This window comes from Macaca mulatta, chromosome 2 (genome assembly GCF_049350105.2).
Source record: "Macaca mulatta isolate MMU2019108-1 chromosome 2, T2T-MMU8v2.0, whole genome shotgun sequence".
NCBI lineage: Eukaryota > Metazoa > Chordata > Mammalia > Primates > Cercopithecidae > Macaca > Macaca mulatta.
Genome location: NC_133407.1, coordinates 78,904,408 through 78,926,383, shown reverse-complemented (window position 1 = coordinate 78,926,383; position 21,976 = coordinate 78,904,408). Strand labels below are relative to the sequence as shown.

At 34.4% G+C, this 21,976-nt stretch overlaps 1 protein-coding gene across 2 annotated transcripts in view; it reads left to right on the top strand.

Annotated features, from left to right (window-relative positions):
* ZBBX (zinc finger B-box domain containing) overlaps nt 1-21,976 on the top strand; it is a 136,573-nt gene that overhangs the window by 46,532 nt on the left and 68,065 nt on the right. For both annotated transcript variants that reach the window (XM_001095567.5, XM_001095663.5), the window contains exons 8-13: nt 5,346-5,517; nt 9,282-9,402; nt 16,459-16,568; nt 16,951-17,051; nt 18,226-18,305; nt 19,930-20,072. In XM_001095567.5, coding sequence (XP_001095567.3) covers nt 5,346-5,517; nt 9,282-9,402; nt 16,459-16,568; nt 16,951-17,051; nt 18,226-18,305; nt 19,930-20,072 — 727 coding nt within the window. The remainder of the gene's footprint in view (nt 1-5,345; nt 5,518-9,281; nt 9,403-16,458; nt 16,569-16,950; nt 17,052-18,225; nt 18,306-19,929; nt 20,073-21,976) is intronic.

The following is a 21,976-nucleotide window of genomic DNA, read 5'->3' as shown; positions in this document are numbered from 1 at the left end:
TGTTTTGATTCCACTGAATACTAGTCTTTTTGATGAATGATATTTTGACCATATGTCTTTCTGGACATTTTCATCTATGTCAGGAATTGGATGAGTATTTGCGGAAAACGTTTTTTAAAAAACCACAATGCAATCTAACAATTTTATATTAGTCAGGACTTCATTCAGAGAAGCTAAAAATATAAAACCTTGCCAAGAGTTTTAAGTGACAGGCAATTTCACAGTTATTTAAAACTAGATTTATACCAAATTCTGGCAGTTATTTAGATTGACTACTGATCTGACAATGTGCTAGATAAACTTTTATCAACTCATGCATATATATTTATAATAGGCATATTGATTCTTTAGCAAGAAATGAACTTCAAATTTTGATCTGTGTTATAATCCTCATTCTTTTAGATGCCAGTCACTTTTTCCCTGCAGTTCAAAAATTGTAACTTAGCTGAAGTCATGCTGCTTGTTATGTGTTGACCAAGTCTGGGTTGAAGTTAAATCTGTTGTGTTCCAAACCCATGCTCATAGACGTAAAAGAAAATGTGTTCTATGCTAGTAGGACCTATTTTCAACAGAGGAAGTGTGCTTGAATTTTTCAGGAGTGTCAGCGTATTTGTGTGGATTTCACTTTCTAATAGACCTGTCAAGGATGTTTTGTGAAGAATCACTGCCTCCTAATTATAACAATAACGTACTGAAGACCAGACACTGCCATAAATATTTTACACATTATCTCCTTTTGTTTTTTCTTAATTATTCCACTTTTTCAAATGAGAGAATAGTGGCAAGGAATAGTTTTTATAAATTGCCAAAGGTAGAATTGATAATGGAACTTAGATTTCAGCCCAGACCTTCTGACTCCAAATTTCCTGTGTTTAACCATTATCCAGAGACTGTGGCTTTAAAAGTTTCTTCTTCATGCCTGCCTGCCTTTTCATCTAATTTATCCTATCAAAAATAAATCAGTAGCTAACTTTCATTGAACACCTTATGCTAGGCATTGTACTTAATGCTTTACTTGCCTTAAGCAATAATCACAATAACCATGTAAGGTTTGTGCTATTACCCCAATTTAACAGATGAGAGAGAGGTTAAGTAACTAGCCTTACTGGAAAGTGATAGTGTAGCCTCCTCTGTGTTATTTATTAATCTTTACACTAGATGTTTTTCTTGTCTTCATAGGTGACTATGTATGCTGTATACATTGTCTGCCTCATTGTCTTAACTTAAAAACCATTAATTCAATTATTTTATCCAGGAGTGTATATTAAAATCAACTGGAGAAACAGTAAAGAAATACATATGATTAAGTTCAGCATCTCCGTGGGTGGGGTTCAGACGTCTGTGTGTGTGTGTGTGTGTGCACGCGTGTGTGTTTAACAACTCCTCAGTGATCCTGGTGAGTGTTCTTGTTGGGAGTCACTGTTATAGATGACAGAGTACACAGTGAAGAGATAACCCCTTCATAGACTTAGTGTTCCTCTGTGCCAAAGAACAATGCTTCTCAAACTTTAATAAGCATCATAAGAATTGGAGATTGTTAAAAACTTGCATTCCTGGGTCTGTCACCAAATTTGGATTTTTTTTTTTAGATATTTACCTCTGGGTTAGGGCTCAGGAGTCTGATTTTTAATTTAATGGCTAGAAGAATCAAATGGTACCAACGCCTGATGCCTCTCTTATGGGCTTCTTAATGGATCAAAGCCAATGGCACATCCTTGGAAAGAGGTACAGTTCACGAAAGAGCTTACATCTTATGAGCTGAAACCTGGGTTTAAAATAATGATGCTGTTTTTCTTATAGCATTGTAACATTGGGCAAGTTCCTTACCTCTTTTGATCTTCTGTTTTCTGTTTTGGAAAGTGGGGATATTAAAACACATCATCGTACAGGGATATCATGTACTTACAGGGTAATGAACGTACAGCATTGAATTTCTATGTGCATCTTCAAATGTCTTTTAGAATTGGGCAAGGTCATATTGGACTCTGAGTGGACGTGATATATGACAGTTTTGAGCTGAAACGTTTAAGAGCTAATGTACAACCCTCCAGCTTTTTCTACCCTGCCACAGCTATGTGGAAGCTGATATTCCAGTGGCATAACTCCAAGATGCAAATGTCTGACATCTCTGATTCATTGCTTGGAAGGAAGCTTCCCTGGAGAGCTGCTGAAATTGCTGCATATTGAAATAATTTTATATTAAGTCACTGAGTTTTCAGTGCTTGTTCATTAGTGTAGCATATATACATAGACACACTGACATATTGCTTACTGGATACCAATAAGTACCTTCTCACAAATACTCCTAAGAGTCTATCTTCAAACTAAATTTATCCTCTCTTCCAAAACCTATCAATGTTATTGTTGAAGGTGCCCTACCTAGCTTTCCAAGCCAATGAAGGCAGTTATTTTCTGTTGTGTTTTCACTTCCTCCTATGCACATCCAATTGGTTACTGTATTAGTCTTCTCAGGCTGCCATAACAAAATACCTCCAACTGAGCGGTTTAAACAAGAGAAATTTATTTTCTACAGTTCTGTAGTCTAGAAGTCCCAGATAAAGGTGCTGGCAATATTGGCAATATTGATTTCTGGTGAGGTTTTACTTCCTGGCTTGTAGGTGGCTGCCTTCTTGCTGTGTTCTTATATGGCTTTTCTTCTGTATGCACATGCATACAGAAAGGAGAGAGAGAGAGAGAGAGAGAGAGAGAGAGAAAGAAAGAAGAGATATATGATGCCTCTTCATATTTATTTATTTATTTATTTATTTATTTGAGACAGGGTCTTGCTCTGTTGCCCAGGCTAGAGTGCAGCGGTGTGAATTCAGCTCACTGCAACCTCCTCCCATGCTCAAATATTCCTCCTACCTCAGCCTCCTGTGTAGCTGGGACCACAAGTGCACACCACCACGTCCAACTATCTCCCTCTTCTTAACAGGATACCCAGTCCTATTAGATTAAGGCTTCAACTTCATGATCTCATTTGACCTCAATTACCTCCTTATAGGCCCTATCTCAAAATGTAGTCACATTGAGGGTTTGGGCTTCAACATATGAATTTGCGGAGGGAGATGCAATTCAGTCCATAATAGTTACCATGTCCCATATAGGCTACCAGCTAAAAACTCTTGAATGTTTGGTCATTTATTCTATCCTTATTGCTTTTTCGGATACTGCAATTTTTTTCTTTATAAAAGGATTATAAATGGAAAGTACATTTCATTCTCTTCCCTTCTAGGAGTCAGGCAATCCTTCTGGTTTTGTATGTATGTATTTTTTACACAAATGTTAATATGTTTGCTCTGCAAACATGCTTTTTTTTTTTCACTTAACAATGTAATTTTTATATCCATGTAAGTACAATATAGAACCTTCTCATTCTATGTAGTGACTGTAAGTACTCCATTTACTAGATGTGAAAAGACTTTTAAAAATCTATCTTTCACCGATCAGCATTTACGCTGTTTCAATCTTTTGCTAGTATATGCTAAAATATAAAGTATAATTTTGAATAATGTGGTTTTTCATAGATATATCAGTATGATAAAATCCTGAAACTCCTACATAAAAAATTATGCATTTGTAATGTTGGAATGTTGGTCAATGTGGGTAAATGTCTGTACCATTTTGATTGGTTTCCTTGCAGCCAAACACTATTTCCTAATTTCCCTCTCTTTGCCACATTGGTATATGGGACTTTACAATGATTTTACATGTCCAATGGGTTTAAGCTCCTCTGTGCAGCAGGCAGAGCCCTTTATATTCTTTCCCCACTTCCCTTTCTACCCTTTATATTTTCTCATTCTTTACTTTCTGCTATATCAATGCAAACTGCTTATAGTTCCATGCCACCAATGCTGTTTGACTCCCATGTCCTAGCATACATATCATTTCCTTTCTCTGGAATGCTGCCCTTGGCACTTTTTGCTTATGGAATTCTTGTTTTACCTTTCAAAATCCGATTCAGACATCATTTCCCCTGAGTTTTACCTGCTTCTTACACCGTTTTCTGTTGTGGACTTATTAACCAGTGTTTCTGTGGCCAACAGTTAGCATAGTGTCTAGTGTCTGACAGGTCCTCAGATACTTTTTGCTCAAATTTGAAATTTTTATATACATCTTTAGCAAAATACCCTGAATTGTACTCTAACAAACTGCCTGTTTATTTTTCAATTGTGGGCTGAATATACAGATTTATACTCTCATGTCTTAAAAGATACACATGAATATTTAGCAATTTGATCAGTGTAGGTAATCCACATTTGATAATTCAGCCACTGGTGTGGGTTTTATTTTGCTTGGGTTTCCTAATGTGGCTGTTCTCTTTGATTCAGTGTATAGCTTCCAAATACTACCTTTATTTTCTTGTGTACTTGGACTGGATTTATATTTTGTACTGAATTCATCTCTCCACAGTCATCGTTAATCTGAGGAGCATGCATTGTATTACATGCATCGATGAACTTCTTCATTTATTCCACTAACTTTTAATGAGCACCTACTTTGTGCCAGGCACTGCTCTTGGCACTAAGAAAAAAGACAAAATCCCCAACTTCATTATATACTAATGGGTAAAGACAGGCAATAAATAAACATAGAACAAAGTCACATGGGAGTAAGTAATGGGAAGAAAAATAAAACAGTTAAGGAATTATTAAATGGTGGAAAGGGGGCCTATTAATTTTAGAATTGGTAGTGAAGAACTTTCTAAGTAGGTGATATTTGAGCATTTCACTGAGTCAACGAAATGAGGGAATGGCTATGTAAAGATATGGAGAAGGTTCATTCCAGGCATTGGGTATAGCTAGTACAAGGCCCTGAAGAGGAAATGTGCTTGATGGGTTCTCAGAACTGCCAGAGTGTGAGACTAACTGGTGCAGGGTGAATGAAAGGAGAATGGAAGGAGGTAAAGTAAAAGGCAAGGAAGTGCAAGGTTGTGTAGGGCAGTATAGGTCCTGGTAGAAACTTAGGGTTCCTGTTTTTTTTTTTTTTAATCTGAGAAGGTTGTGAGGAGTAGTAGATTGGGGACATAAGGAGAATGTATACAAGACAATTGCACCTTTACAGAGAGAACACTGGTGAACAGCATAAAGTCATCTGTTCTGTAGGCTCTCATCTTCATAATTTCTGAAGAGACCATTTATAATTGCCAATAGAGTTTTAAAGAACAGAGTAAAGCATATAAATAAGCACAACTTAAAAATATTCTAAGTTTGAAAAGTCTGATTTGTAATGACTAATAATTAGTTCTACCTGTATTTTAAAACGCAGAAATTTTTTATTAAAATAATTTTTGTGGGTGAATGCAGAAAATGTAATAAAGCATGCCTATATATGCTTTTGATTAGGTAGAAATTACAACGACAAAAAGAGCAGAATGTACAAAACCAAGAGAGAGTCTATTGTGTGAAGGGTCATTCAATGAAGAAGCTTCTGCACAGTCCTTTCAGGAAGTGTTAAGTCAATGGAGAACCAGAAATCATGATGACAAGAAACAGAATTTACACGCAGCAGAAAAAGGTATGGCTTTTCTTTTCTTTTCTTTTCTTTTTTTTTTTTTTTGAGACAGAGTCTCACTTTGTTGCCCAGGCTGGAGCGCAGTGGCGTGATCTTGGCTTACTGCAACCTCCGCCTTCCAGGTTCAAACAATTCTCCTGCCTCAGCCTTCTGAGTAGCTGGGATTACAGGTGTGTGGCACCATGCCGGGCATTTTTGCATTTTTAGTAGAGACGGGGTTTTGCCATGTTGAGCAGGCTGGTCTCGAGTTCCTGACCTCCTGACCCGCCTGCCTAGGCCTCCAAAAGTGCTGGGATTACAGACATGAGCCACTGGGCCCAGCTGGTATGGATATTTTTATAACACAAATGTTTTAAAATGAAGCTGACTTTAGTTTATTTACCTCCATTCTCTGTGAATATAAATGTGATGTTCCAAATCTATAAACACTGGGAAAGCAGTTTGCTGTAACTCCTCAAAGGAGCATCACTGTGTGATCATTGGTGAGTGGTATAATATTCATCGGCCCTGAACTGGGCACTAGGGGGATTTGCATTTGTTTTCTATGTAAATTCAGACTGTCAAATGAATGGATAATTGGATTCTTTCAGTTCTTCTTCTAGTAGAAATTTTTGCCAGGACAACTATCGCTTTTTTTGAGCAGTAATTGTAACACATAAAACGGGAGAGTCTGTGAGATAAAGAAGAAATTTTTTTTTTTTAGAATATTTGACTTAAAAATGCAATTTCAAGGACCACTATGAACTTCAGGGGGATAATTAATTTGTGTTCTCATTGTTTTTGTTTCTTTTTGAACTGCTTTTTGTTCTTTAATTTTTTTAAAACAGTTTCACTCCTACATTCTAGACATTGATGATCTGGATGACTGAACAGTATCTTTAAGTTTCCCAGTATGTCTTGAGGAAAACCACAAGTTTTTAAAGTATTCAATTTATTATTTTTATTACTCAGAATCTTGTAGTGTCTTCCATTTGCTTTTTATTTAATATAAAATGTTAGATAATAAATTTCAATCATGTATCTTACTTGCCAATTTTTCTATTTTTATTTCATTCTTTTTTTTTTTTTTTTTTTTTTTGAGACGGAGTATCGCTCTGTCACCCAGGCTGGAGTGCAGTGGTCGGATCTCAGCTCACTGCAAGCTCTGCCTCCCGGGTTTACGCCATTCTCCTGCCTCAGCCTCCCAAGTAGCTGGGACTACAGGCGCCTGCCACTTCGCCCGGCTAATTTTTTGTATTTTTTAGTAGAGACGGGGTTTCACCGTGTTAGGCGGGATGGTCTCGATCTCCTGACCTCGTGATCGGCCCGTCTCGGCCTCCCAAAGTGCTGGGATTACAGGCTTGAGCCACCGCGCCCGGCTTTTATTTCATTCTTTTCCAGCAGAGAAACTCTGCTGATTATTACTCTTTTATTACACCGTGTAATTTCTAATCTCAAAGTATCACACATCATCTTCTAATTATAATTGAACTTTTAAATAAATTTTATTCAAGTATTTTTCTACATTTCTTTATTACACATCAATTTCACTGATATTTTCAAGACATTATTTGTATGGTCTCTTCTTAGTAGTTTATATCTCAGTATACACCTCATTTTTCATTGACTGTGTTATTTTATGTGCTTTATACTTACTACTTCACGCATTTTTTTACTTGTCAACCCTGAAAAGTACTAATTATTCTATAGGAATACCTCTTTGTCTACTTTGAAAGCCATAGTATTTAAAATAATACTGTACCCAGTTGAAAAGTCACCAGATCAGAAGTGCAACTCTTTTAAAATTTGTTCTCTATAATGGAAATAACCATATGATAAAATAATGAATGCTTATTTTAAAAGACTTGCTTATAACAGAAAGTTACCAAGAAGAAAATGAAAACAGCTCAGTCTCATCATATAGAGAAAATCCATGTTAACATTTTGGTACGTGTTTTTCAATAAACACAGTTGTGTACACACACATGCTCACACAAAAACTGAGGTAACACTAAATACTATTAGTTAACTTGCATTTTCACTGAGATTCTGTAATGGGCAACTGGCCATCTAATAGAGATATACACAATCATTTGTAATTCTTGTAGAGTATTCCATATGGCATGATTTAATCAGACATTTATTGATGAATATTTTATTTCTAATTCCCAGTATTATAAAAGATACTATGATAGGCATCTTAGCTATTTGTGCACTTACAGCATTACCTTAAAATAAATTTCTAAATATAGAAATGTTGTCTCAGTGACTTGTTTTATAAAATTTTAATGAATATTGTCAAACTGTCCTCCAAAAAGATTACTGTGTTGGTTGTACTCTCACTGGTAGGGTGTGACATGACTATTTTCCCATATTTTCTAGTTCTTTAACTTTAGCCAGTTGGGTTGACAATAAATTATTATCATTATAGCTGGCTTTTTACCATTATTTGTGAAATAGACACTATTGACTATTTTTTGTCACTACCTTTTGAGCTAATATTTTAAATACACCATATAGCTAAAGAGTCTCCTCCCAGCAAATATTATTAATTCACTTGCCTGTAGGTCTAGTTATCAACTTATTCACAAGCAAAGTAATCCAGGTCACCTCCCATCTTTATTTCTCGGGAATGTGCCATTGGTAAGGGAGAAAAGTGAATCACGGGCCAACTGCTTTATCTTCTTCCTCCTCCATCATCCTTCTATGTTTAGAGTTTATATCTCAAACACAGTAGCTCTTCTCTAACATCTAGACAGAAAAAACAAAGAATTATTTTTTTCTTTTTTTTCCCTTTTAGCTCTGCTCTCAAGAAGTCTTGTTTCAAAATGAAAAGGGGAACTAATAGTGGAGGCATTTCTTTTCTCTCATGACTTGCTCATGTCCTTAAGTGCTCTTTCAGTTCAAGGGATTCTAATCAGTGTTTTTCCAAACTTTTTCCAATTGCTTTCCTCAACACTGCTCTACTCTTTGGGAAGAATAGAAGTGGGATTTCTTACTTTATTTTTGTTTTAATTTGTTTCCGTTGCTGGCCTGTGGCTGTTTCTGGAAGTTAATCATTAAAGTCTACAGTATGAGGCCGGGACATCCTGTAGTCTTAGTTTATAAAAAAATGTTTTTCCCATCTCTATTTCCCTTGATTCTCCTACATTTTTTTCCCCTTGTGATGTTCAGTTTGGAGACAGGAGTGATATGTGGGAGGGTGGAGAGACTAGTGATCCTGGATTTACACTGCTTTATTTCCCAGATATCTTCATCAGTTTTAAATATCTCTGAATAGTAATTTTAATTTAGTAGTGCTTCAGAAATATCTTAAACATCTGGAAGTAAATTACCACATAGATATAAATTTGTGAAGAAAATTGTCTCCTCCAGATGTCATTATGAGTTATTTATTTCCCATTTCTCATAATGTGTAAATATTGTTTTCAGTGGCTATAATACTTTATATATCTGTGTGTTATACCTTTATATATGTGTTTATATAATGTACAATGAATGTTTGTATTTATAATTTTTATTTAAAAGAATGAGTTGCTTTAACAAACCTTCTGAATCATAAGATCCCTTCATTTCAAGAGATTGTTGAAGAAAACTATGTATCCAGTCACTTAATAAACTACCGATATTTAATACTTGTACATTATTTAAACCTTAATCTATTGATTGTATAGGTAAATATTAAAGCATATATGCCTCACAGATGATGAGTTCTACATCTTGAGAGAAGATATGGTAATTTGTAAACTTGCTTGTATTAATTATGCACATTGTGTTTATTTTTACAGACTCACTGGAAGAATGTGAAGTGCAGACTAATCTGAAAATTTGGAGAGAACCACTTAATATTGAAATTAAAGAAGATATTCTATCCTATATGGAAAAATTATGGCTTAAAAAACACAGGAGGTATTTTCTGGAATTGTAATACTATTAGGAAATATGAAAGTTATTTATGTTTCTTTCTTGTATGACATGCCTTCCTATAGCAATTTTATATGTATATTTCATCTTTGCATACATAATTTTAAAGCAAGATTAAATCCCTGTGAAGTTGCTGTTCCAATAAGAATTTTAATTCTATTTATGTATATGATGCATCATTAATTTAGATTTTTCCTTGATAAATGGAAATATGTATATGAGGAAAAGGCACAAATGCAGAAAATAATTTAAGAATAATAACAAAAATAATGTGATAAATGAAAGATTACTTAGAGAAGACACCAGTTTTTTCCATTAGCATTAACATTTGAGACTATAATTTTCAGAATCTAGTTTTAAATTAATTAAACCTTTTTCTAATTGTATTAATAATAATTAAATATACTTTATTCAAAGAGATGTCACCAGATACAATCATCTAGAAATTTTGGCAAAATACGGGTTATTTTTTCGTAGATCTGAAGTGAGGCCTGAGATTCTGTATTTCTGAATTTCTAATAGTTCCCAGGTGATAATGGTTGGATGAGGGTGGTCTTTTTTTGAGGTGCAAGGTGGTGGAGGAGCTCCCTAGAATTTGCTTGATAAGTGGTCATCATACCCTTCCTTCACCTTCAGTTATGCAAAACCATCTCCTGAGGTGGCCCATTCCATCTGTGAAAGAGATATTCATTGAACTGTAATCTGTTTCCAGCTCATTTCTAAACTTGGCTCTAATTCTACCTATTAAGCCCACACAGGTAAAATCTAATTTCTCTTCTCCATGGTGTCTCTTCAGATTTTTTAAATCAACCCTCATGTTTTCCGTAAAGCGTCTGCTAGATAGGTTAATACCTGCACCACCACTCACCTTCAACTGTTTTCAATGTGCTAGATTTTTTTATTTTGGATAATTTTGAAAAGAAGATATACAGATGGGTTTCAAAATAACACAAAGAATTCCTAAATAACATTCACTCAGCATTCTCTAATGGTAACATCTTACATAAACATAGTGCATATCAAAACCAGAAAATTGACATAGGGACAATATTATTGACAACTGTACATTTTACTTTAAATTTTATCATCAGTGTTTTCACTATTATCCTTACCACATTCCAGGATCGAGTCCAGGATTACACATTTTTTTTTTTTGTCATATCGCCTTATCCATTACAGTTCTTCAGTCTTTCCCTGCCTTTCATGACCTTAACACTTTTGAAGAGTACTTGCCAGTGTTTCATAGAATGTACTAAATTTGGGCCTGTCTGATGTTTTTTCATAATTAGATTGAGGTTATACACTGTGAGGAAAAATACTACGGAGAATATGTGTCCTTCTCAGTGCGTGACATTCTGGGATCATGATGTCAATATATCTTATTACAGATGATGTTAACCTTGATCACATAGTTAAGGTGGTGCTAAGTTTCTCCACTGTAAAATCACTACTTTACCTTTATAATTGATAAATATTTTACAGGAGATATATTTAGATGATACATCAACGCTGTTTTCCCTTAAACTTTCACTTCCTAATTTTAGAATTTGTGAGTGAATTTTGCCTGCAGCAGTTAGTACTGTCCTGCTCTATTGCTGATATTCTATTTCATTTTTTCCTTCTAAATTTATTAGTTGGAATTCTTAAAAGAAGTGTTCCTTCACCCACTTTTATTTATTTATTCTTTATTTATGTGAACTCATGAATATTTATTTTATTTTGGGGATTGATTTCTAATATTATTGTTATTTATCTTGCAACTCAAATTATTTCTGTTTTGGCCATTGTGGACTCTCTCGGGTTGACTCTTACATCCTTTTGACTTGTTGTCATTTTTTTTTTTTAGTTAGTTTGCTTTGAACATCTCTTTTTTTCCGGAACTCAAGATGTATTTTCTCTTCCCCAGCCAAGGAATTGTTTTTCCAAAAAATACTGATTCCCTTTATTGGGGAATTGTGTTCAGAAACAAAGATCTGGACTCCAGGTGTGGTCATTACTATTCTGGTACTTCTAGGCCTTCTCAGAGGAAGAAACAAGGAAGTACACACACACACACATATACACACACAAATCCACATACACACATATAAATTTTTTTCTGTATCTATCCATCTGGATATCTATTAAAGTAACATGCATTCACACTCAGGCATTCCGAATCCAAACCAGCATCACATGGTTCATTTCCATTCTCCCTTTGCTTATTTGACAAATTTCTTTCACCTACAGTGAGAAACTTGGCTTTCATTATCTATAATATATTTATTAATTAACCCTAAATATATATATATGTATATATATATATATATGTATTCATACTTACAGTAGTTTCAGAATCACTAATATCACTGAGAGAAATGAGGGACAATTAGTTTCAAAATTATTAATAATATCACTGAAATAAATGAATTTTCCACCTAGACTAGAATCTTTTTGTGTCATGCTTTCTGTCTGTAGCCTATGGTATCTAGGCCAAACTATGTTTTGCTCATCACTTTGGCCACAGTGCTCATTTATTTCTCACCTCCTTTAAGGTTGGTATGACTTTCATTGGGTTCTGCCCGTATCCTCACTGATTTTTAAAATTTAAATAAACTTGTGGTGTACAGTTCTATGGGTTTTTACCACTGCATAAAGTAATGTGTCTACCGTAGTACCCCCGCCCCCGCAAAAACCAAAACCAGTTTCACAACCACAAAAATTACCTTGAGCTTCCTCTTTCTCCTCTTCCCTTTCTTAGTCCATAATGGCTTTCATCTGTTGTCCACCCTTACAAATATGCCTTTTTTTGAAGGTCATATAAATGAAATCATACAGTGTCTGTCCTTTCATGTCCTTCACTTAGCAGAATGCATTTAAGATTCATTCATGTTCTTGTATGAATCAATATTTCTTCTGGCTGGTTTCCAGTTTTTGGCAATTATCGCTAGGTCCTTTAAAATATTTTCGTAACAGGTTTTTCTTGAATATAGGTTATTAATTCTCTGGGTAAATACCTGGGACTGTGATAGGTGGGCTATATAGTAAAAGTGCATGTTTATTTTTATAAGAAACTGCCAAACTCTTTTCTAAATTGACTGTCCATTTTGCATTTGCTCCAGCAGTGTATGAGAGTTCCGGTTGCTCCAAATCCTTGTCAACACTTGGTATTTTCAGTTTTTTTTTTCTTTTGGTTGACATTTTAATAAGGTGTGTAGTTGTATCTCATTGTAGTAGCTTACATGGCAGAAGTTTAAGCTAATTCATTTATAACTAATGTCCAGGCTGTATGTATTTTTTAAAAGTATGATGCCCATCATAGATCTTCAGGCTATTTTTCTTTGCAGGGGTACTGTGGTAGACATATGACTTTATGCATTGGTAAAAATCCACAGAACTTTACACCACAAATTTATTCAAATTTTCAAAGTCAATAAGGATATGTGTAATAGTAGTGTGTATCTGTTAATTGCCTTTTTCTAATTTAGCAATTAGTATATAAATGTAATTCCAGAGTCAGTTGTCATTTCTGGTGGCTACCTTTCAATGTTGGGTCATTTTGGGTTTCTTATATAGTAAAAGAAGCACAATTTTGTTATTAAGTGACAACTGTCATTTGAGCTTGAACACATACAAGAAAGTTTCATCACAGTCACATCAAGGTCCTGAGCTGTGCTCAATGCTGCGTCTTGGCCAGTTTCCTTAGCAGAAAAGAATACTTAGTGAATATTTTCATGTTCACTAGGGTCTTATTTACATGGTTATTTTTAATGGTAATCTTTTTTTTTGAGCTAATACTTTATGTCTTGATTATAAATGTCAATGTAGGGCAATCTATTTGCAATTCACAGGTTTCTAATGCATTTCTGATGTTTTGCTTCAGAAAAGTTTCTCATGTAAATAACCATGATCATGATTTTGACTTTACTTTTGCCTATTGCTGTGTTTTATATAGTAGGCTTATAAATATATGTTCTATTGCTTTTTTAATATTTTACTGATTTGGACAGCAAAAGTTTTTAAAAATTTTACCTGCAATCAATACAGAAGTATTGATAGACCTTTTATCCCCTAGCTTTATTGAGGTATAAATAACAAATAAAAATCATATATATTTAAGGTTTACAATGCAATATTTTGATATATGCATACATTGCACAATAATACCTTAATTAAGCTAATATATTCATAATTTCAGTTTTTTGTGTGTGACACTTAAGACCTACTATTAGCTATAGTTATTATGCTGTACATTAGATATCCAGACTTCATTCATCCTGTGTAACTGGAACTTTATAACTTTTGCCCAACATGTTTCCATTTCTCCCAACCTCCAGCCCCTGGCAACCACCATTCTACTCTCTACTTTTGAGTTTAACTTTTATATCAGTGAGATCATGCAATATTTGTCTTTCTGTGTCTGGCCTATTTTACATAACATAATGTTCTCTAAGATATGGCAACAACCTAAATATTCATCAATGGATGGATAGATTAAAAATATCATATATGTATAATGGAATATTATTGGGTCTTAAAAAGAAGAAAATCCTACCATTTGTAACAATGTAAAAGTGTTGATAGATCTTAGTAGCAACACCTAGAGTGGATCTTTTAGATATGGGAAAGCTTAAGAAGGAGTGCAGAAGTTTTGGATTAAGAATATTTTAAAGACAGATGTTAGCAACTAGCTGATATTCTGATTCCAGTTCCCTTACTCTTTTCATTGTGTGTACTTCTCAAGTCTAGCTAATCATCAGTAGCAGCTGGGGGAAGCTTTTACACTACTGATTCCTGGATACCAGAATGAACTAAAAATTAGTGTCTCTAAGAATAGGTGTGAGACCTAGCATAAAAAAAAAAGTATTCCTTGGTCATTTGGATGGAAACAGCCTAACACTGATTCATATAATAGATTTAGAACCACTCATCACACATTTAACCAACTGAAAGGGTCAATGCTCAAAAAATATTTGCTAAATTCTAAAAGAGGAAACTATGGTGAAGTAAATGCTATCTGAAATGTATTTTATCATTTATTTATGTGACATCATCTTTAAAAAAAAAAAAAAAAAAAGCACTGGTGCCAGGGTTTGAATATCCAGAATCCAGGATTAGTTCTCTGGCTAACTAGTTGTTTATTTCTGGGAAAATATCACTTCAATTCTTGTGGCCCAAGTTTTCTCATTTGCAAAATATCGAGTTTAGAACAAACAATTTATATGACCCTGTAAACTCCAATAATTCATTATCTAGTTTCTATAAGTCTTTGGTTCAGGGATTTTATGAAGCAAAAAACTTCATAAAGAAAGAATATCTAAATAACAGTATATTTATGTATATGTATGATGAATTTTAGTTTGGTAGATACATGTCAAATTGGAAAGAGGTTTCTTGTAGATGGATGCTAGTTTGTCTTTGACATAACTCAATATTTTCATCTGTCACCAAATTAAATTATGGATGTAGGGTGCCATACTCATCAAATTTGTTAAGACACAAAGTTAAATAATATATAAATATTGTATAGTCATCTGCCAAGACCAGCTCAGTTGAGGAGACCCTAACCCAGCAGCGCTAGAGGAATTAAAGACACACACACACAGAAATATAGAGGTGTGAAGTGGGGAATCAGGGGTCTCACAGCCTTCAGAGCTGAGAGCCCCGAACAGAGATTTACCCACATGTTTATTAACAGCAGACCAGTCATTAGCATCGTTTCTATAGATATTAAGTTAACTAAAAGTATCCCTTATGGGAAATGAAGGAATGGGCCGAATTAATTGCAGCAGGAACACACCCTTAAGACACAGATCGCTCATGCTTTTGTTTGCGGCTTAAGAATGCCTTTAAGTGGTTTTCCGCCCTGGGCGGGGCAGTTGTTCCTTGCCTTCATTCCCGTAAACCCACAACCTTCCAACTTGGGCGTTAGGGCCATTAAGAACATGTCATAGTGCTGCAGAGATTTCGTTTATGGCCAGTTTGGGGGGCTTTCTCCCAAAAGTCATCTTATATATACGTTACCTATATTGGGAAAACACAGATAACCACAGACTACCAGAAGATTATCAAAATTTTAATGCCTTTAAAGTTGCAGAAGAGGCATTATAAAGGAAGTACGTGGTTAAGAACATGGTCTTTGGGAAGCAGATTACTTGAGTTCATATTCCTCTTCTGCATTCACTACCTTAATGACTCAACAAGTTGGTACACCACTTTGTGTCTCCGTTTCATCCTCCATAAAATTAAGATTATATTAGTGCCTGTTTAATATCTAATAAAATTTAATGTACCAAAATTTGTTAGAATGAAGCCTGGTATATTTAACATTTTGTATCCCATATTAACTACAAATATCATTAAGAAGGCTCTGCTTTTTACATGAGGACTTCATGAGTTTGCGTGGTATGGAAGGGCTGTGCAACTACTCATATTCTTGGCTAAAAAGTGACCCTTCTCTCCAGTAATGTGGTTATATACTATGAAACCAAATATACACTCTTGACCTCTGTGAATTCCTGGGCTTCATTGCCTTCCATATGAAATGGGCTGCATCAGTCTTCACTGTTAATTAAGTAATAGATAACACAGCCTGAACACCTTACATTTTTATTGTAAGAGCCTGTTATCACCCTGCTGTTATGATGGAAGTTTAGACAAATGCCTTCAGGTTCCCTTAGAACTCATCAACGCAATGCCAAGACTGTGAACTAAAACTCATATTTATAAATTAGGTTTTTAAGTAGCATGGTGTTTTTAATGGACTCCGTGTGGCTTTTGAGAGAACACTGACTTGTAGCATAACTTTGATTTTAGCTTAAACAAAACTCAGTAGGATATGCAATTTAAAAATCTTCTGTGATGTCAAGTTGATTTACACAGGTTTTTCTAGTACATTAAGATTCTGTTATACAACTGTACTTCTCTTTGAATTAAAGGTACAGTTATGGTTTCATCATTAATTTTGTATACTCACGCATTTGATAAATAAATCAAGAGCTTGTCTGGGAAAGTTTCAGGTAATATATTTCAGTCTCTTAATTGCTTTTTCTTATTTTGTAGAACACCACAAGAACAACTTTTTAATCTGCTACCAGATACATTCCCACATCCATGTGAAACCACTGGTGATGTACAGTGTTCTCAAAATGAAAATGATGAAGATAGTGAAGGTTAGTTCATACTTGATTAGATATTTTTAAAATGTATTATTTCAAATTATATACAATAAGCATTAATCAGAATCTGCTTTTGGTTTTCTTTAATATATTATTCTCAGTTGTACCATGTAATCTTTTATCTTTAGATTAAAATCATGTAGACTCACTTCTTTCCCTTTCCCTGGATATACTTTGCCTTGATTTAGATGGTTTCATTTAAAAATGGAATGCTAATAAATGTGTATTTCACTTGAACTGGGAAAATTGGCAGTATCTGTATTTTTGTGTAGATATACATGAGAACACTCTTCTTTTTTGGTGGCTATCTTATTTGAAGAAATTGTAAAGTAAGATATATTCTTTGATGATATTATTTGTGAATCTTATTTCCTAGGTGAGGAGACCAAAGTACAACACACAGCTCTTTTATTGCCAGTAGAAACATTAAACATAGGGAGACCTGAACCATCTCTAAAAATAGTTGAACTGGATGATGTAAGTGCATAAGTGCATAATGACCATTCATGCTTTTTAGCAGGGAATTCATAATGTATAGTTACATCTGCATATTATTTTCAATAAGATTTCTCAAATAACTAATATAGCTTAATAGGAAATTTACAGGTGTTTGAATTCAAATGTGCTTATGAGAATAAAACAATATTCTGAATGTAAAGAGTAAATTTGTGAGCTAAACTGGTGTTGTCACTTTTTTTGAATGAATGTAGTATGGGAGTTAAGAAGACATTACACTATTTTAACTTATATAAATGTAGTGTGATATTTTGTTAGTTTAGTTCTATATGTTATCGGGTTTTTTAAACAAATATCAGTCTCATTACATGGTACCTATTAAAATTTAAGTGTAAATTTAGTTTCTTGAATGTCATTTAATATTATTTTCTGTTTATAGGTAGAAATAGTGTTTAAGACTTAAGAAGTTCAGTAAAATAACTTGAACATGACTTGACCATATATATAGAAGACACCAATAGAATCAACTAGAGCTAGGACCCAGTCAGAGTTAGAGCTCTGGACTGAAGGTTTAGGGTATGATACACTCAGTGCATTTCTGACTTTCTAGTAATATAGTAGTTGAATGTGCCACTTGTCCTAGATATTTCTCTTACTGTGGTTGTTACAGAAAAGGACTAGAACAGAGAACTTACCTCTTTTAAATACTGCTTTCTTCCTTTCTTAGGTTGAAAGCTTCTGCTATTTTTGTTCTTTGTGTTTTTTGGCTAGCAACATTTTTATTTCTCCTCTGGATAAATTTGAGAGACTGGACAAAAACACACACACCACATACATGTGGGCATGCCATTCATTACATTGTTGATACACAGAGTAAGTTTATGATGAGCCAGTCAGAGAACTGAAAACCTCCTAGTCACTAATCCACTTGGCAGATAATAGTTACATATTTAAATAGAAGTTATTATTGTTGGGTTGGGGTATTACAATAGTGCTAAAGTAATTGACATATCAACCAAATGTTAGTTGAATTTGTTTAGTTCTCCTGGAACTTATGTGTTATAAAATATAATTAGAGCTCTCATAACATCATTTGTTGGAAAAACGTACTCTCAATATCACCCATAAGTAAGTTGGTTAATGTGTAATAAATTTTTGTGAACTTACTAATATTATATAACTTTAATTTAATAAGACTTATGAAGAGGAATTTGAAGAACCAGAAAATATTGTGCCTTACAAAGTTGAATTAGCTGATGCAGACAATCAACCAAGGTAAAGTCTTTCTAATTAACTTTGTGTGCATATTGAGCCCCTTCCTGACACACACACAAAATCAACTGTCTTTTTAAATGTGAAATTTGTGGTGTCAAAAAACATGTGACATTAATGTTAGAGTATATTTTACTTAACCCATGCTTAAATTTGTATATAATATTGCTAATATTTAATAACATTCAGCAATTAGAAAACTGTCTGATAGGTTTGTACTCTTAATATTTGGATTATTAAATAAATTCTTCTGAAGTTAAGGGTTGTTATCCTCTGAAATGGTTGATTAACTTTGTTATATTTCATATGAGCTTTGTTCTTTTCTCCAAAGATACTCTGGTTTTTCTTCAGTTTTCTATGAACCCTAAATAAAATGTTTTATAAATGATTAGACTGAGGGACTAAAAGAGCTCCTGTACTATAAATTACTTCGTAGGCAGATTTTAATGTATAATTAAGTAAATGAAGTGTAATGGTTCACTTTGTAATTGTGTTGGAGAATTTTCTCATTTCCAAATGAAAAATAGTATCTAACTGTATCTGTTAGTGATATTAAAACAGTCCTTTTTTGTTGTCGAAACTGTAGGATTTGTAAACGGTGGAATGAAATTCCTGTCAAGTAACCCCTCTACTGTTTCTTTATTCAGATCAACTTAGGCCCCTGTCAGTATTTTGCAATAGCTATGGGCCTGAGTGATTCCCCTGAACAGAAAAAGCCAGTGTTTAGACACACAGTACCAGCGATCCAGCAGCAAATCTGCTTTTGGAAGTAGAGTTTTTGCAGGAGAAAACTTTCTGTTCAGCAGATAAGAGGTTTATATCCCCCACTCAATCTCCAAGGAAATGAATGGCATTTCTGTTCTCTAATTTGATTCTTTCATATATCTTATCACATGTTTTGCTTTGACTCCTGTGTAAGGTGTTAGAGAAGGCAGAGAAAGTTACTCATCATGGTTTGGCAGTAGTTTTACAGCTTTGGTTTGGAGGTGCCCATAGAACTACATTAATTTTATCTCTCTCCTGGGGATCATGAGTGACACAAGAGGGCCTTTTTGGTTGAGTATAATCCATAAGTTTTATGATGCTGTTCTGTAGAGCTTATATAAATATTAGGTATTATTAAATATATTATTCAGTTCATAAGGAATGTTATTTAAATTGTAACTATGCATATAGATAGTAATCATTATTCAAATTTGAAACCTAAATATCACATGCTGCTTTTAAACTCATATCTCATTGATGAACAAATAATATGTTTATCTAGTAGTAAAGCCTTGATTTCATCAGATTTTAATGAGCTTGAAAGATAACACTCCCTTTTTAGAAGAAAATGTAAGAAATCAAACTTATTTCGAGATATTTTGGAAAACAAACTTTCAACTGAAATTTTGCAGTTAAATCAGATTTGGTCCAGTTGCCTATCCCTCTTAAATCCATAATGTTATTAGTTACTTACAGTTGAGAATGTATTCACAGTAAGGTTAAAATAAATATTAAATTAATGTAAATAACCCTGTTCTATTAAGGTTTTACTATATTTGTTTTAATGACCTGGGACTTTAAAAATTTTCTTTTTGAAACATTTTTTCAATTCTATTATTTTGTTTGTCCCTACATGTGAAAGTTGTGCTTTTCATGATTATCAGAAGAATAGCTTTCTATATGAAAATGACGTCCATCAACATCATGTTTTCCATAAGGGAAAGAGACACTTCTTAAATCTTTGTCTGAGAAACAGCTCTACTTATTACAAAGATAATTCAAAAGGTAACATTTTTCTTGTTGCTAAATATTATTAACAGTGCGTGTTGGTAATTTACTACTGCAGTCTATAAAAGCTTTGGTATGCTGCTCATTTTGAAGCCAAAAAAAAGCTCAGTACTAAAATGAAAATTGGTTGAAAATATAATTTTCTAGTAAATATGCAATTTAGTCAATGGACAACAGTGTTTGTATGTGTAAGAAAAATCAGCCAGTATAGGGTACTCTAAAAGTTATTATAGACTCAGCTAGCATTTAAAAGATTACATAGAAGGCCTTTTAGTGACAAAAGTCTGACTGGCACCCTCTTACCCTCACTTGCACTAAATGTTTTCCGAAAATGGGCCGGGCGCGGTGGCTTATGCCTGTAATCCCAGCACTTTGGGAGGCCGAGGCAGGTGGATCACGAGGTCAGGAGATCGAGACCATCCTGGCTAACACGGTGAAACCCCATCTCTACTAAAAGTACAAAAAATTAGCCAGGTGTGGTGGCGGACGCCTGTAGTCCCGGCTACTCGGGAGGCTGAGGCAGGAGAGTGGCGTGAACCCAGGGAGGCAGAGCTTGCAGTGAGCCGAGATTGAACCACTGCACTCCAGCCTGGGCAACAGAGGGAGACTCCTTCTCAAAAAAAAAATGTGTGTGTGTATATATATATATATAATTTTTTTCCAAAAATATTCAGATCTGATATAAAGTTTCACAAGAGATAAATGAAAATAAAAGAAATCACTAGCTGGGTGTGGTGACTCACGCCTGTAATCCCAACATTTTGGGAGGCTGAGGCAGGTGGATCACCTGAAGTCAGGAGTTCGAGACCAGCCTGGCCAACATGGCAAAACCCCATCTCTACTAAAAAAAAAAAAAAAAAAAAAATTAGCTGGGCATGGTGGCAGGCGCCTGTAATCTCAGCTACTCAAAAGCCTGAGGCAGGAGAATCACTTGAGCCCAGGAGGCAGAGATTGCAGTGAGCCAAGATCACATCACTGCACTCCAGCCTAGGCGAGAAGAGCAAAACTCCGTCTGAAACAAAATAAAACAAAACAAATAATCGTGCTTATATATCTATGATACTGTTACTAGTAGTTCCCTAGGTACCTATAGATTAGAATGATGTGTGCATATGTGTGGTTTCAATTTCCAGATTGTGAGATCATTTAAAGAGAGTCACAGCAAAGTATCCTGGCCTAGGAGTCAGATTTTGTTTCCATTTTTGCCTTTAAATTACTGTCTGACCTTGAACGTGTCACTTACTTGCTTAGGCTTCATTTTCCTAAGCAAAAATGTAGGAACTAGATAATTTTCAAGCCTCCTTTTAACTATTAGATCTGATCTACCTAGAATTTTAAGGAAAATTAATAAATATATCATATGTGAAGATAAGATTTTTGAGAGATATCAGAGGGCATATCTGAAATAAATAGTTGTAAAACTGATGATTACTTTCTGATTGGGCAGCAGAAGATAGAAAGCAGTGGTAGATGTGTGGTAATCCTGCTGGTCTTGACATTTTCAAATACTAAACCACTAAATTATTATGGCCAAATACGAACTCCAACCACATGGGAATTTAGGACTTTACAGTACTCCAATCTTTTACTGAAGATGAGTATAGTTTGATCAAGCTAGTGCATGGTGTTTCTGTTGCCTCTGAGAAAATGATGCACATAAATGCCCATGTAATTGTCATTTTAAAGACACATTTTTGAAGTGTTTACTTTTTAGAGCAGTTTTAGGTTCACAGCAAAATTGAGCAGAAAGTACCGAGAGTTCCTGTATACCCTTTGCTCCATGCACATACATAGCCTCCCCCATTATCAACTTCTGCAACCAGACCGGTACATTTGCTACAATGGATGAATCTACTTTGATACATTATTGTCACTCAATGTCCATAGTTTACATTAGAGTT